The sequence below is a fragment of the Pygoscelis adeliae genome, unplaced genomic scaffold (genome assembly GCF_000699105.1).
Source record: "Pygoscelis adeliae isolate BGI_AS28 unplaced genomic scaffold, ASM69910v1 Scaffold36, whole genome shotgun sequence".
Lineage (NCBI taxonomy): Eukaryota > Metazoa > Chordata > Aves > Sphenisciformes > Spheniscidae > Pygoscelis > Pygoscelis adeliae.
In genome coordinates, this window is record NW_008824934.1 from 4,463,814 (window position 1) to 4,480,635 (window position 16,822).

At 37.2% G+C, this 16,822-nt stretch overlaps 1 protein-coding gene across 1 annotated transcript in view; it reads left to right on the top strand.

The window, feature by feature from the left end:
* The window catches only part of VPS13D (vacuolar protein sorting 13 homolog D (S. cerevisiae)), a 109,183-nt gene that overhangs the window by 53,780 nt on the left and 38,581 nt on the right, over positions 1–16,822 (top strand). The window contains exons 53-66 of the mRNA XM_009325291.1: positions 18–126; positions 256–379; positions 1,218–1,453; positions 2,209–2,317; positions 2,948–3,108; positions 3,464–3,572; positions 5,273–5,452; positions 5,751–5,867; positions 6,217–6,366; positions 7,340–7,489; positions 8,327–8,423; positions 10,110–10,258; positions 12,777–12,911; positions 13,289–13,456. Coding sequence (XP_009323566.1) covers positions 18–126; positions 256–379; positions 1,218–1,453; positions 2,209–2,317; positions 2,948–3,108; positions 3,464–3,572; positions 5,273–5,452; positions 5,751–5,867; positions 6,217–6,366; positions 7,340–7,489; positions 8,327–8,423; positions 10,110–10,258; positions 12,777–12,911; positions 13,289–13,456 — 1,994 coding nt within the window. The remainder of the gene's footprint in view (positions 1–17; positions 127–255; positions 380–1,217; positions 1,454–2,208; positions 2,318–2,947; positions 3,109–3,463; positions 3,573–5,272; positions 5,453–5,750; positions 5,868–6,216; positions 6,367–7,339; positions 7,490–8,326; positions 8,424–10,109; positions 10,259–12,776; positions 12,912–13,288; positions 13,457–16,822) is intronic.

Sequence of the window (16,822 nt, forward strand, 5' to 3'; positions counted from 1 at the left end):
CGTGTTCCACTGGCCACGTAACGATTATGATCAACTATTATGTGTGAGACTAATGGATGTCCCAAACTGCATTTGGTCTGGGGGCTTTGAGGTCAACAAAAATAACTCGTTCCATATTAATATGAGGTAGCTATTATATATAAATCTTCTGTAACATACTTCCATTTTTTGATAGAAGCAGCTGTTTAACACTTATGACTGCGGGTAACGCAGATCAGAAGCCTGCCTCTCTTGAATTTGTTTGTTCTTGTTCAGGGACACCCTGGGAAAATGTTACTTCTTAAGAGTAGAAATTACTCTTCAAGGAGCCACATATCGCATTGCGTTCAGTGACACAGATCAGTTACCGCCACCTTTCCGCATAGACAATTTTTCCAAGGTAAAAGAGAAAAAAATCACTTTTTTTTTCTTTTATTTTTAGTAAAAAAAGAAAAGTAGAAATTCTTTTTTATTTGTTAGAAGAGGGAGCTGACTAGCTTGTGTAATGAAATAAAATGAAAGTGTGTGTGGCAAGAGGTATTTGTATACAATAATTGTAATTTTCTGAAATTTTAGTAAAAATTGGTAGTACGCAACTACATCTTGTTCAAGTAATAGTGCTAACATTGTGGCTTTTATGAGTGCATTAAAAGTCTTACAAGGAAGAGCATTATTACTGATGAGAAAATTTTGCTAGGGTGATAGTTTGTAATCTGTTCTGTGTTATTTTCAGCACTTGACTAACCTGTAAAAAGAATTTGGGCTACTGCTGCCCCTTCCTTCCTCTCTGTCTTTTGGGCTTCCATGTCAGTGATTATAAAAATCAGAGAATTTACTTTGCATATTTTACAGTAACTTGCTGACTGCCTTGTGGTCACAGCAGGAGACAGAGCTCTTAATAGTTACTGGTTCTCATTCTGGATTTTGGTACTGAACTGTTAAATAAAACTGGGCAAGTCTCCTAATTTTGATTAGGAGGGTTTGAGATGCTACCATGGGACTAAAGACATTTTGAACCACAGACGACAGATAAAAGCAAAGATGACATTTCTCATCCCTTTGAGACTATCTTTAATTGAGACTCGAATGGAAGAAAATGCATATGAAACCATTGGGGAGGAAGTGAGCTGAACATGTTTCAGTGATCAACTCCTGAAAAATGAACAACTGATAGCAAAAAAATCTGTCTGATTAACAATTTCTGTGTGAAACTAAATCCTCTTTCATAACTGTTACAGGTCCCAATTGTTTTTAATCAGCACGGCGTTGTCGAGCCAAGACTGTACACTGAAGTGAAGCCCATGACCTCTCTGGATTATGCATGGGATGAACCTATTCTGCCACCTTTTATAATGCTGACAGTTAAAGGGGCAGGCTCCTCAGAAATCGTCTGTAGCATGAATGACTTCCAAGATAGCAAGCAGCTTTACTATGAAAACTTCATTTATATTGCTGCTACATATACTTTCTCAGGGTAATTCTTTATCTATTAGATGAAAATATTTTGAATGTTCATGGTGTTCTTTAGGCTTTATGTTAATATTCTCTTAATGGTTGCTGTTTGAAAGTTTTTCAAATGCAGCTAAACTCCTGTCAACCTTGTAGCTAGTGGAAGAAATGCCAAAATTCAGTTGAATCTGGCAGTTGTTAAGCTGTGTATCTTACCTTGTTTGGTCGTGGTAACTAAGCTTTATAGGTGCAGCTTGTCATTGTTTATTTTGTCACATAGTGAGAAAGATTTAGCACATGGCATCTGCTGTGACTCCACTGTTTGATCTTAGAAGAGCAGGGTCACATCTGGGGACTTAATTTCATTTGGTGGATTAAGAACACTTGACTACAGGACATACCTATTTGTGACGTGCCTGTGAATTTTGAACTCGCACTAGTTTATATGCTATTGAAAACAGCTACAGGAGATTGATACATGCTTTGTTGCTTTCCTCAATATAAGGTAGAAAATTTTCTTTGGAATTCATCTCATTTGCCCGTGAAGCTCCTAGTCGCAGTGAGAAATCAAAGCCCCTTTTAAGAATGTACTCAAATTGACAGCTTACACTGGTAATTCCAAAAATAACAAGAGGGGAAAAAGAACAATATAAATTTTTGTCTCATTGGCTATATTGGAAGCGTAAGCTTCCTCAATTGGATTTTGGTACAAATCTAATTCAATCTACAGAGGAAGCAGCTACTCTGAATAAACATGATGATGTTTTCTTGGTGTTCTAGTTTACAGGAGCCGGGTGTAAGACCAGTTGCTTCGAATAAGGATGCTGCATATGCAGAGCTTGTCCTTGATGTTTCTCCAAAGACTCAACGAGTTGTACTGAAAAAGAAGGTACCAAGACACATTGGATTTTATTAAAATGCTGTTGCTATGCGCTGAAGTAAAATCATATGCTGGGAGAAGGAAAAAATAAAAACATTTTCATGGCAACTTGCAAAGGGTGGAGTCAGACTCCACTGAAAGCGACAGGTTATTGCAATTCAGGTTGTTTGAATTATGGTGGTGCTTCCGTATAAGACTTTTACGGGGGTAAGGGTGACAGAAAGGGGAATTGGAATAAAAGTAGTAAGGAACATTGTAAATGCCTCTAAGACAACCAAGTGTGTTAATTGTATGTTTGAGGTTCTAATGAAGTTACAAGGTAGGGCACGCTTCCTTTTTGGTTGCATTGTAAGCTAAGTCTTCTATTTCTGGAGCTGTATTTAAATAGAAACTGTATTTAAATATTGCTGAGATTAAAAATAGCTTGTAAATACAGCTCTGCATCTAACAATGCTAACATAGGATGCATATTCATTGAATATCAGAGTTGGATTAGAAGTTTTTATACAAACTCGGGGCTCTGAAGTTATACGAGTCATTCCAAGAATTATAATTCAAAGCATCTGATAGCAAAACAGAACAGAGAGATTTGCTCTTGTACTGCTGTGTTCATTTAAATGTTGAATTTTTATGCAACAGGAGCCAGGAAAACGATCCCAGCTTTGGAGAATGACGGGCACAGGAATGCTTTGCCATGAAGGTTCTTCAGTTCCTCATAACCCCCATAAACCTTCTCCTCGGTCTGTGGACTCTTGTATGATTTTAGATATTGCAGGTCTGGCAGCTGTCACAGATAACAGGTATTGCAAATACGATTTCTCAGGAAACTGATGTAGATTCTAACCATGTCTTTGAAAGCATACTTAACATGATATTCTCTGAATAAGGAAAGAAATTATTCTGAAGGCATGTGGAAGAGCTGGATTTTATCTGTCTTCGTGAACGGACCTTATGATCACTTTTGTGACTTGGAAATATTTTTAAAAGCATGGCTAATGTATTTTCAGCAGCAGATTGTTAAAAGAGCACTTCTAGAAGTGAGATTAGGAAAATGAGCTTGAACAAAATTAGAGTAAGTGTTTGTCATTAACACACCTCGAGTAAAACTGAGAAGTTGGAATCCTCTAAGTATTGGGTGGCATGCTTTCGTTGCAGGTACGAGCCCCTGATGTTGAGAAAGCCTGATCGACGGCGCAGTACTACGCAGACATGGAGTTTTTGTGATGGGAAGTTGACCTGTGGTATTCATGGACTTGTTGTCCAGGTCGGTACTGATGATCTGTTAAACTTGTTTTGACTGTTGCTGATACACATGACAGTGTCTTTTGGGCTTAGTATTGAAGTGAACTAAAAGCTTTGAGGCCAAAGTTCAGAATACAGAGGACACCAGACTTGTGCAAACAGCTTGTGTGGTTTAAATTCATGTTTGAATGTTCTTCTCAATTTCAAATAATTAAACTATTAATTTGAAAGTAAATAATTAGAAAATTAATAGTACATTATTGTTGAAAATGAACAGTATAGCGATAAATATATCGAGTGATAAACTCGAAATACCCTGCAGAAACCAATTTTGAAGTTTCAGATGCTTGTTTTGATGTAAGCAAAGAAGAAAAAGTATGGAAAATACTCCTAAGGCTTCACAATAACCTTTTAAGACTTGTAGTTCTGTTCAGATTAATTTTGAAGGAATGTAGTAGCCATAAAAGAAGGTTCCAGCCTCCAGAATAGATACAGTAAGGATAGCAGCAATGTAGTGTTCCTTTTGCCACCTTTAATGCTGTGTTTCAATTCTAATACCAAAAAACAGATCTAGAGAAAAATACTTTACTTAGTCCCATGAAGCCCCCCCCCCAGAAGAGGGCCACGAAAATGATCAGGGGGCTGGAACACCTCTCCTGTGAAGAAAGGCTGAGAGAGTTGGGGTTGTTCAGCCTGGAGAAGAGAAGGCTTCGGGGAGACCTTATTGCAGCCGATCAGTACTTAAAGGGGGCTGATAAAAAAGATGGCGGCAAACTTTTTAGCAGGGCCTGTTGTGACAGGACAAGGGGGAATGGCTTTAAACTAAAGGGGGGTAGGTTTAGACCAGAGATAAGGAAGAAATGTTTTACGCTGAGGTTGCCTGGAGAGGTGGTGGATGCCCCATCCCTGGAAACGTCCAAGGTCAGGTTGGACGGGGCTCTGAGCAACCTGATCGAGTTGAAGCTGTTCCTGCCCACGGCAGGGGGGTTGGACTAGATGACCTTTAGAGGTCCCTTCCAACCAAACTATTCTATGATTCTATGTTGGATTGATCATTTTGTGATCAAATTACTGTAGCTTAGTAAGTTACTACTTGCTAATTTGAAGCAACCAAAAAGCCCCGCGTTGCTGTTTTAAGATGCTGACTCAGTAAGGATTTACATTCTCATCTGCAGATCCAGAGTTCATCTTTTAAAAAGCTTTCTGTCCTTTTGAAGGTATTTTCATAGAATCATAGAATCATTAAGGTTGGAAGAGACCTCCAAGATCATCGAGTCCAACCGTCAACCCAACCCACCATGCCCACTAAACCATGTCCCTAAGCGCCTCATCTACCCGTCTTTTAAATACTTTCAGGAAGGACTTCCCACGTTCGATCATGATATGATAGCTTCGGTTTCTGAACGTGCAGTGGGAATACTTAATTACTGATCTTGGCTGGTTCTTCTAGCTGCCAAGCTGATTAAACATGAGTTACCAGAAGCTTTAGTAATACCGAGTAAAATGCTGCTAGACTGCTTTTCTTTTAGTTCTGGAGAGTAAGAAATGTGTTTATTTCCCTCACACCCAGAGTACTCAGTCTGGGATGGAGTCTCAGACGACTTTCTCCTTCAGCTGTGGAGATGCTACATACATTTTAAATTAATGTATGTAAATAGTTACCTGAAGCCTTTACCTACCAGGGGTTTTGGTTTTTCTTTTTTTCCTTACTCCTTTCTCCAGGCAAAGGGAGGAATACTAGGTCTTCATGATGGAGCAGAAGTTGTTCTTGGTCCTGATACTTCACTTGAACTTTTGGGGCCAGTTCCACCTGAACAGCAGTTCATAAACCAGAAGATGAGGCCTGGGTCAGGAGTACTAGCTGTTAGAGTCATCCCGGATGGGCCAACTAGAGTTCTACAGGTGAAGGTCCTTCATTAACTAGAATCTAGTTTCGTTATTTACTTCTACTTGAAATACCTTTTTCTGTATTACATCTCTAAATTCTTTAAAAAAAGTTAACTTTATAATATATATATTATATAATATATAACTTTATAGTAACTATATATGAAGAGGGAGGGGAATATCATAAAACAGAAATAATTACAACAAAAGTTTTCGTTGTCCTTATTTTTAAAAAAAGAAAATTTTATAAGGTAGGACAATATAACTCATTTATAAACAGGAAAGTGATCATTGTAATTTATTTGTTTATCAGATAACAGATTTTAACCAACGTAGAAATGATCGTTTATCCAGTGAAGGAGACGAACTTCCAGTTACAGAACAAGATCTACGCAAGTTAAAAAATCCAGATACAGAGCAGGAATTAGAAGTAAGATATTACAGCTAGTATCTGTCTCTTTTATTTATCATTTTCCTTTCTAGAGTTTAGGGGGGGGTCGGAGGCGTTGTTGGTTAGCTTTTCCCCATGATGACCTCTTGTAATGAACTTTTCCTAGATTTTCCTGCTAAAACTCCTCATTTTTAGCCGTTGGGTTTATATGTCTTAACACCTCTTTATTCGAAGACTAATCGTCAATGATCTGTTCAGCCTTTTTGGAGATGAGTCTAAAAAAAATAACTTCTTTGCAGAAGTATGTATTCAGTATCACAGTTTTTTTCATTGTTGGTTTGTTAGTGGCTTTTTTTTTTTTCCCCCTCTTCAAATATTCTTTTCTCAGGTGCTTGTGAAACTGGAAGGTGGAATAGGATTGTCTTTGGTCAACAAAGTTCCTGAAGAGCTAGTATTTGCAAGCCTCACAAGAATTAATGTCCACTACACACAACTGTCGACAAGTCAGGTGCTAGAGCTCAGTGTGCAAGACATACAGGTATTTGCCATTTTGAAACAAATTTATTTGTTCATGGGTCCTCTGTGGTTTTTGTTGTCATAATAGGTTTGAAAAATGTTTAGAGCTGTTACTGAGATTTCAATTCCTAAATATCATAGAAGTTTTGATTAGTGTTGATGTTTCCTTTTTTCATTGTTCTCTACTGTTGAGTAGAGAATATATAGTTGAGACAATGATACACTGTATTTCATGCCGTTGATTTCTATTAGGCAAGTTAAAATCTTTTCTATTTTGTTTCTCCTTTCCTGGTTCTTGGTTCTTTGTCATTACATAACGAAAAAGCAGCCATTGAAAGCAGGAGTCCTAATGCGGGTAGTACCACAGTATACATCATAGTATCATAGACAAATAGGACAAATATAAACCTCTTACTTTTTGTTTTTCAACTAGATTTTGTTTCTGACTTTGAAGAGTTTTGCCTTTACCTTTGTTTTCAGTTCAGTGTTTGAAATTCAGAGTTCACAAGTTAAACTGAAGACTGTAAAGATTGTTTTTATTCTACTAAAAAACTCCTCTAAAGTATTAGAGTTCTGTTCCCAATATGTAAGATCTCCGTGGAAGGGGAATTGTGGGTACTGATGTAGGTTACATGAGATAAATGGATACTTGCATGCATCAGTCAAACTTAAATGCAGGAGTAGCCTAACTCTGCTGTTGTTTAATATTTTTGGCTCTGTTTTTTGAAAAAGGAAAAAAAAGTCACAGAGAACATAGCAGTTTTATTACAGGTTTTGTTTGTTGATAGCTATAACCATTTTTTTTAACGGAGGACATTTCTGAATATTTTTCTGGTGTGGTCTCAGTGGTGATCAATAACCACATATATTCAGTATCTCCCTGGCTCAGGGACCGTGTATTTCTAAAAGCTTTTAAGTCCTCAGTTAAAGAGGATCAATTTTGCTGTTTATTGTCACCTATTCAGATTCTGTTGTCTGTCTTGTCTACTCTGTAGGTGGACAACCAGCTTATTGGCACCACACAGCCTTTTATGCTCTTTCTGACACCTAAGATGAGTGAAAATGAACCCGTGGAGACTGGTCCTGCAGTGCAAATAAATGCAATGAAATTTCCCAGTAAAAATGCACTGACTGATATATACAAGGTAAACCACGATCTTTTGATTGTGCCATGCAGGTATTACTCTGTTTAAATGACCTTTTCCTGTTCCTCATTTTTACTAGTAACCTGAATTAAACAATTTGTGAAATACACGTTGTTGAATTAATACTGAGGCTTAAAGGATGCTACGTCCACCTTCTCATGTTCATAGTGTTTAAAGCTACAGTACAGTGATGAACAGGATAATATGTTCAAAAATATAACAAATTAGGCCAGACCCCTGTTTGTTCATGTCTGTGACCTTACTTTTCAAGCCAACAATTCTCACCTCAGAACTGATAGGTACCATCGTAGCATAGTGAACCAGAATATCTATGCTACGCTTTTCATGAGTTGTGTACAAGGTTATTACTTCTCTCTGATAAGCTGTTATCTTGCAGCGTAAACCCTGTTCTGTGTACTGCAGCTATTGATGTTGTTTGGAAATTTATCCACCAGCTGTGGTATGCATTGTGAGGGCAAAACTGAGTTGGTTATCAAGACCTATTTTGTCGCTTGGAATCTTCACCCATGTATTTTGATGCTATTTTGAAAAACAGCTGATTTCGGTGTTGGAAAATGGCTAAGCATCAGGTTCTGAAGTGCTAGTATTAAGCAATGAAGCACAATAGCTTCCCAAAAATAGAAACAGTCATCACTAGCTGTAGGTAACTTTAAGTGGAGAAAACTACCAAAGACATTTTGAGGGTGGGAATCTTACTACAAATCCATTCCAGTGAAAATATTCCGTTGAAGTAGAACACGTTGTCCTATTTAATGGCTTACGTGGATCATATTTCTAGTGTTAATATTGTAAATTGAGACTTGTTTATCTTCGTAGCATCTGATGATCACTGCTCGAAAGTTCACAGTTCAAATTGAGGAGAAACTACTTCTGAAGCTATTGAGTTTCTTTGGCTATGATCAGTCTGAATCAGGTATAGTATAAAATTACAAAGACCGGTTTTATAGTATACAGAAGTATTATGATCTTTGCATATAAAATAAGTTCAAAACACCTAGCAAGCTCTTGGCTGCTTGGGAACTTCCACTGTTGAACAGAAAGCTGGAAAGCTAATGTCTCAATGGCCCCTATAAAGCTGTTCACATACATTGTGCTTGTTACAGGATTCGGGTACAGACCCATGAACATGCTGTTGTGCAGTACAGGGTGGCTGAGCTGAGCCTCTATGGGAAGGAGTTTAGTATTCATCTTAAGTTCCTGTATCTGGATTCATCTAAATTGGGATAAATTGTGTTATTAATTTAGCAAACCACTTTGTTTAGTAATGTTTATTTAAACCCAAGGCTAGAAATGGGATGTCTGTTCATTTGTTCCTTGGACAGTTCCTCTTGCTTAACTGAAGGAAAATTTTGGCTGTCTGACCTTTTAGTTGTGGCATCCATACCCCTGGCTTTAATTGCAATACAAGTTTTCTTCCATTCAGTGAGGCAAGACAGAGCTCTTGAATCTTCTAATCTCATAGATGGTGTTCTAATCCTTCTATTGTATCTGTACTTTGGAAACTTTCTGAAATGTCTGTTTTGGAGTGGCAGTTGAAAAAGTCACTTTTATTATGCAGTAGGGTGTGTAGGGTTCTATAATAACTGTTGCAGGAAAAAACTATTTTTGGCATGATTCTAAATGTAGGTAAGCCTACAAATGATGCTCAAGAGTGCTAATCCACAGTATCTTCTGAATTGTCTCTGAAAAAACCCGAGTATTACGTTTCCCAGTTTCACAGAGGACTTAAAGACTTCGATTTGTAGTGATGGAGAAGAAATAAAGATTTTGAGTTTTGCTCTTATGCTGTTTACTAATCTGTCCTTTGTTGTGGTTTACCCTGATGCTTTTGCTTTTTTTTTTTCTGTTTCCTTGCTTACTGTATGGTCTTTGTAGTTTATCCACTGATGCTGATGGTGTCATCCAAGATTCAGACAAAAATTATTTTGTCATTTACATTCAACATGTTTAATTGTTCAACCTGATTTATAAGACTTTGTCATCTTTTGTCTTTCCCCCTGCCTTCTCACACCACCAAGATGCTCTCAGAAATAACATATGAACCTGTTAGTGTCAACCAAATTTGGCTCACCCCATACAGAAATTTATTGAATGTCTTCCATGTAGGCATTTTGTCCATTCTGTAGTGATAATTGAAAAGATTGTCAGCTTTGCTTGCTTTGTACATTATATCGATAGTTGAGCGTGTAAGGAAGTATAGAGAAAGTACAGAGAGGAAAACATTGTAAGAGTATGACTACACAGTAGGAAACATTGTGTAGTTATGTTTGTATCGCCTTGCTTCTGTATGCTGACAAAGATAAATTAGAAGTGCGATTAAAAGCTCAAATAACTTAAACTTGGATGACCTTTTTTTATCTAGCTACAAATACATTCAGGTTTTAGAGATGCAGGCAGATCTGAAAAAAAACTCTTCAGCCTCAAAGGTCAATTTCATGTGACAAGGTGTGAGTAATTGCTAACTAATAACTACACTAGCAGTTGCACATACTTCTTATTTGTACAGAGAAACTATTAACTCTTCACAGAGTATGCATTCATAACCCCATATTTATTTATATATAATCTGTTCTGATTCCTATGTTTTGTCTGGGTGCAGAGGTTGAAAAGTATGATGAAAACCTCCATGAAAAAGTTGTTGAACAAGGTGGAGGACAAAAGCGATACTACTTTGAAAATCTGAAAATCAGCGTGCCTCAAATAAAGTTGAGTGTCTTCACTTCCAACAAGCTACCTTTGGATCTCAAGGTACGCCAATGCGTTCACAGAGTGTGCTTCCAAGTAAAGAGGTTCTATTATAGAAGGAAAAGGGAACAGAAGCTTTAACTTACTGCTATTGATTTCCATATACTCTTCCATTATTTGTTACAAATAATAGAAGTTTCAATAACTTCTGTTATTTAATTTGCATAATTTCCAGTCTCTTCTGGAATATTCTTTCATTTTTGTAATTTCAGCTGAAGCACAGCCAACTTCACCTTATAACTCACTACTTCACAAAGGATCTTAGTTACATTAATGGTAGCGTAAAGAGGCTTAAAGGGAATGACTATCCTCCCTATATGGGAGGACTGAGGTGTGGGTGAAGAAAAATAAGAAGTTACACAACTTAGGGAGCAGAAATACAGGACAACTCTGAGTGTTTTCATCCAAAAAATGGTGTCTCATTGGAATTGGAGCGTTTGCATGAGCACTGTGCAATTTGGTTCAATATTAAAGTGAATGCAGATTGAGTATGGACTTAGGTAGGAAATCTGTTCCTTTTCATGTGGTAATAAATGTTCTGGCACAGTTGTTCAAGTGAACCAAGGATTCCAAATTATAGCAAGAAGATAATCTCGTCCAGTGTTCCCAACTTGTGTGTTGGGACCTTCCTGGACATAATAAGGTGGCAACAGCCAGCAATATTTCAGTTCCCTCTGAGCTAATACAACTGATTTCCTCCAAGGTGGGGGAGTTGAAACAAAACCAACCAACCAACCAAACCATAAAAAACCCTCGCCACTGTGGAGGCACTGAGCTGCTGCCTTTTCAATTTGTGTGTTCAAAGAACAAAATTGAGACGCTGACCAGGCTTTTTTGTGCCCTTGATATTATGGACATTAAGATGTGCAAGCTTTTGAAGAAGTTTAGTTTTGTGGAATGAGTGTGTATCACGGAGTCCTACTGAGATGACCCAGCATATCATCAGTCCTGCATTCTTGTACTGCTTTTACCAAATCCTCGTGCAAAGGAGGGCAGTTCAATAGCTAGCTGTAATATTCCTCACTGTTCAACATCAGCAGTGTCTTGAATGTGCTTGCACTTTAGCTTCAACACCAAAATGCTTATCATCCAATTATCTCAAATTTAGAGAGAGCAAACAGTGTCAGTGGTGCCTTTAAGAAACTAGTAATGTGCACTGTTCTGTTTGGATTTCCTACCACCTTTGGTATATGATTGCATATGGACATGTCTTGGCAGCCGCCAGCATTGTTCCCAAGAGAAAACTTGGCGTATACATTTTTTTTCCCCTAATGATAACAGTCACTGACTGTATTCTGTATATTAACTTCCACAGAAAGACTTCCATTCAGTTTTGTAGCACGGGAGAGTTCAGGGTGGGAGGGAGAGAATAATCACAGTAGAGCCTTTGTAGAAGTTTTTCTGACTACCTCTAATGTTTCTGGCTTGGACATTGCTGTCTGGTAATTTGGTGTAGACAGATTATTTTTTATTAGGTACGAGTATTAACAAAGTTGCCTTATATAATACCTGATAGTTAAACAGGAAATTACTTCCTACCCAAGTGAATAATGAGGACTACTCTAGTTAGTCATCCATTTACTGAAAAAATAAATAGGTCCTTTCTTACTTGCAAACTTAGATCAGACCTGTAATTTACCTTAATTGCCTGCAGATGGCAGAAAAACTCACATTACTTACTACCAAGCATGCTTAAGTGATTAATGTAGAAAGATACAACACGAGTATCAGGCTTCTTGCCACCTTCAGATTTTTTTGACGTTGATGACAGTGCAGATGCCATTGTCAAGACCTGAAATAGAAGGATCTCCTTCTTTCTTAAAAGATTAGTTTTCTTGTTAATTTTTCCAAAATTATATTATTTATGTGTGTATATATAGATGTATAGGTTGTCCACCTTAAATATGTTTCTTCAGGTATAGATTGTACAGGTTACAGATGGCCCATGGGCTAATTACCATCTTAGTTTTCTTCCTTGAAAATAATTGAAAAAGCTGGTTTAAAGAATTTCCGTACACCACATAATGTTAAGAAATGAGCCTCAGGCGTGCAGGAAATCATGTACGTTATTCCAGCTCATCCTGACACTTAATCCATTCATAGCACTTCAGCAGGGTGGAAAATACTCAGTTTTGTCTTCACTGCGTATCAAGGAAATTAATTTAGGGTTCGGCTTAACTGAACATTAGGGCAGTTATAGCCAAGTGCTAAGCATGAATCTTAAACACATTTTGTTTTGAAATATTCCTATCAAATGTAGGAATCAGTGCATCAGGAGGAGTGTTTAATGACTATCTAGTTGTTGAAGAAATGCAGTTGTAATACTTGATCACTGCTTACAAGTGAAAGGTGTAGGGAGTGATTGCCCTCTATATCAAAGCGTCTACATGGCAGTGGTAAACTACTCTAGCAGCTTCAGATAATTTTGGTTTGTTACCCATTTAAAGATTAATTCGTTTGGGTGCTGTGAATGAGAAGTAGAGAGAAAAATTAAAGTTGCAATGTCTTTTTATTTAATTAGGCATTGAAAAGCACACTGGGATTTCCTCTAATCCGATTTGAAGATGCTGTGATTAATCTGGATCCTTTCACTAGGGTCCATCCATATGAAACTCGGGAGTTTATCATTAATGACATTCTGAAGCACTTTCAAGAGGTAAGTGCCATACAGATTTTATTGTGGCAAAGGCTGAACTTCTCTTGATTGATGAGTTCTCTGCTGAGGGTGGGGGAACTCTTTCTTGACTATTTACTTAAGTGTTAGTGCTGTATTGCTTCTTTGGTATACGGAGAAATAGCATCACGTGCTTCTAAGAACACACTGCATTTTAAGACGAAACTGTTGTTGATCTTACTGGTATTTGTGTGTTCATTTCTTCAGTAAAACTGTTCATTTCTTCAGTAAAACTATCTGGTTTTGTATACGCTTTTGTTGCAGGTGGGACTTCTGCTTTTTTTTTTTTCTTTCAAACGCTTTATATAGTGTTAACGTGATCCATAAGTGATATTTCATTCTTCCTGTTGATTTTACAGGAGCTGCTTAGTCAGGCAGCAAGGATTCTAGGTTCTGTGGATTTCCTTGGCAACCCTATGGGTCTGTTGAATGATGTTTCAGAAGGTGTTACTGGACTTATAAAATACGGCAATGTTGGTGGTCTCATAAGAAATGTCACACATGGAGTATCAAACTCTGCTGCGAAGGTAATAATTACGATATTAAAGTTTGCTAAAACAATAAGCAAAAAATAGTCAGGAAACAAGTCAAATAGAACTATTGACCATCTCTAAATCGCTTTATGTCCTGTTTGTTCTGTAAAAAATGTGTTTGAAGTGTAGATACCCCCCCCCAACGCTTTATATATACACTTCAGGGATGCCAGAAACCCTCAGGAGGCAATGAAACCACTCAAGGCCATATTACTGATATACGTGTATTTTGCAGAGTGAATGCAGAAGTTAACCAGAGCGAGAACTAAAATGTTGCTTAAGTGTGGCATCATCTCCTATGTACAAGTGAACAAAGTTGTATTATATTATATTATGTATAGAATATATATATAAAGAGAGCATTATAGGAATTTGGAGTATTTAAGGGTTTATTTAGTATAACAGGAGTTGTTAACTTTTATTTTTGGAAAGTGATTAAGCTGACGTGAATATCAATTATTATGCTAATGCTTGAGTTGTGTGGTTTTTTTTCTATGCCACATATCAACAAACGAAAGAATTCCTAGATTGCTACGCATTTATCTTTAGTTTAATTCCAAAGTGTCTGCACGGTGAATATTCTTTTGTTCTTCTGATAACGATTGAGAGAATTCAATTGTATCAGTGTTATCAGTGAAAATAACTATCTTTAGTGCCTGAGAGAGGTATGATCTGACACAGCAGCCAAAAATAGAAAGTGGTTTTGATCATGGTCAATACTGTGCTTGATACAGAGCAAACGTATGTTCGCTTGGATAAAACAAATCTTGAAATATTTTTCATTACATACACAGTGTGTCAACATGTACTGTAAATGAACTTTGTGATCATGGGTAGAATTGGAATAATGCTTTCTTCACATAAGGACGTGTTGTTAAAATTTGTTTTTATGAAAATTCTCTACTTCCTATTATTTTTATTTTCCAAACTGGTAGGTTTGTACACGTGTATTATCATGGTTCATCCTTTCACAACCTATTCCGCCTATTTGTATACAAGGAATTCTACTTTTTTCCCCACGCTAGTGGGAAAAGGTAATTCAGAAGATGAGAATGGTAAAATGTAGAGTTTGCATAATTACAGATAGCTCAAGACTAATGTTATCAAACCTGGTTAAACCGCCATAGAGATCCCCAGTCCATCACCAAGTGCATAGCTGTGAGCTGAACCATGAGGAAGGATGACATACACCTTCCCTATCATAATTATCTCATTGCCAGCATGTCGTGGTTAGCCTAACAGCATTAGGCTATTTGGACAATTTCAAGAAATTCAAACAAAATACCACATTGTTGATATTCCTGTCTTAATCCCGTACTAGGTGATTCTGTGATTATCAGCACTACAAATGCAAGCTTATCCAAGCAATCTGGTAGAAGACTTACTGAGCTTCTGTAAGGCAGTATCCATCTGTGCAAATGAGTATTTTTGTCCATGCTTTCTACTCATGGTTCTGGTCTCTTGTGACCCATCCACTCCACCCAATAGAGTATGTTTCTTTAGAGTTTCCTTTCTATAAAGTGTTGTTTCCTCATTGCAGTCACATCTGCAGCAACAGTCTCATAAATCTTTCTTTAAAAGGCACGAGCCTTCCTACGTTTCCCACAAGGGCAAGGTCATTCTTTGAACTTTGGAGTCATTTGTAACCAAGGGTTTTGTGAAGGAAGATTTTCAAAGGCAGAAGGGCAGTTGGATGCTGAACTCCTTTCAAAATTCAACAGGAGCTGAGTGCCTGCTTCCCATTTATACCTTTGAAAATCACCCCATGTACTATTCATGTCTTCCTAGGTATTTTTTTCTTTCTCCTTGATATATCCAAAATGTCTGTGATGCAAGTCTCACACGGTTCCCTTTTAAAAACTTTTTATATGGGTTATGTATTTGTCCTTTCAGAACGAGGAGGAAATTTTATCCTTTAGGAAGGCTTAATAATACATTATGGAACTCCTTGATTAATCTTCCTTCCAAAGGATGGATCTTTATTCTGCTACATAGAAGATAATGGTAAAAAAGGCTCAAATAATCAGGATTAATTCCTCCCTATATGTTGCACTGCTTTTAGGCATCTAAAGCTGCTAGAAAACAGCCAGGAATGTCCATATGATAAAATCTGACTTTTCAAGTACAATTTGTGACGTGTTATGTACCTGGTACAGTGTAGAACTTTGTCTTTCACTCCTTTCTACTCTACCATGTATATGCCTTATGGTCGTGTCTAGGACACATGACATTTTGGTAAAGAAAAAAAAATAAGTGGGGGGAAAAAAATAATTCCAATTACTCAAGAAAAACACGACTGATACAGTAGGTGGTTTTCACCTTGCTATTGGTGCTCTCTATAGAGAAAGTATCTTAAAGTCTATTTTCATGGCATAAATTTTCACCTGATTCAGCTGTGCCATAGAGGTCCTCATCTTCGCAGCTTCTTCTGTGGAGCTGGTAACTAATGCAGCCGAAACTAGATGAGCCTGTGTTCTGCATAGAAAGTGGTGGTATTTATGGCAAAATACCCATTTTGGTTGTTTTGACTACCTGACTTTTAAAGTGTCTTAAACAAAAATCTATGCTAGATTTTAAGATGAGTTAGCTTTTAAGGTGTGAGTAGATAGATAAACAAACTTTAATACTATAATCATCACTTTAAAAGTAACACCGCTTGCCTGAATTGAAAAGTAAGCTATTTGAGTTGTATCTGGTTTTGTCATTTTATTGCTTTTCTATTTTATAGTTCTGTTGATTATCCCTGTAATGGCTTTTCCATGCATTTCAGAACACGCAGTGGGTAATGCCTTCTTTCAAGTGGAGAGCTGCAGTGTATTTAAGTTGGCACAAAACCTTAGGTTAAATAAAGTTCACTACAGACAGTTTTGTAGTTTTTATCCCTTGGAGACTCCAAGTTCTGTATTTTAAAAAGTTCTTTGATCCTAAATATAGACACCTGAGGGAATTTCATTCCCTCTGAATGGAGACTTCTATAGTTGCCATATGCGTAGAAATGTCTTGCATTCTTGGCATCCACACTTTTATTTCCTCCGTTAGACATGATAGTATTAAATCCTAAATTATTCCTGTTTCAGAGGTGTTTCAATTAGAATTGAATATTGAACACTGAATTAGCATCTGAACAAAAATGTTCTGTAGCTTGTGTTCTCCAAATGGAAAATTAAAGGTGGCTGTATCTATTACTGGCAAATAGGTGTTACGCTGACATAATGAAATTCCTGGTGGTAAAGGATTGAAAAGATTAATCACCTGGTCAATACCGTATTTAATTTGTCTGATTCTTTCAACCCTTACAAGGAATTTTGATATCTTTTGTGAATTATTAGCACATAGTAGTGTAGTTGTTAACAACTCTGC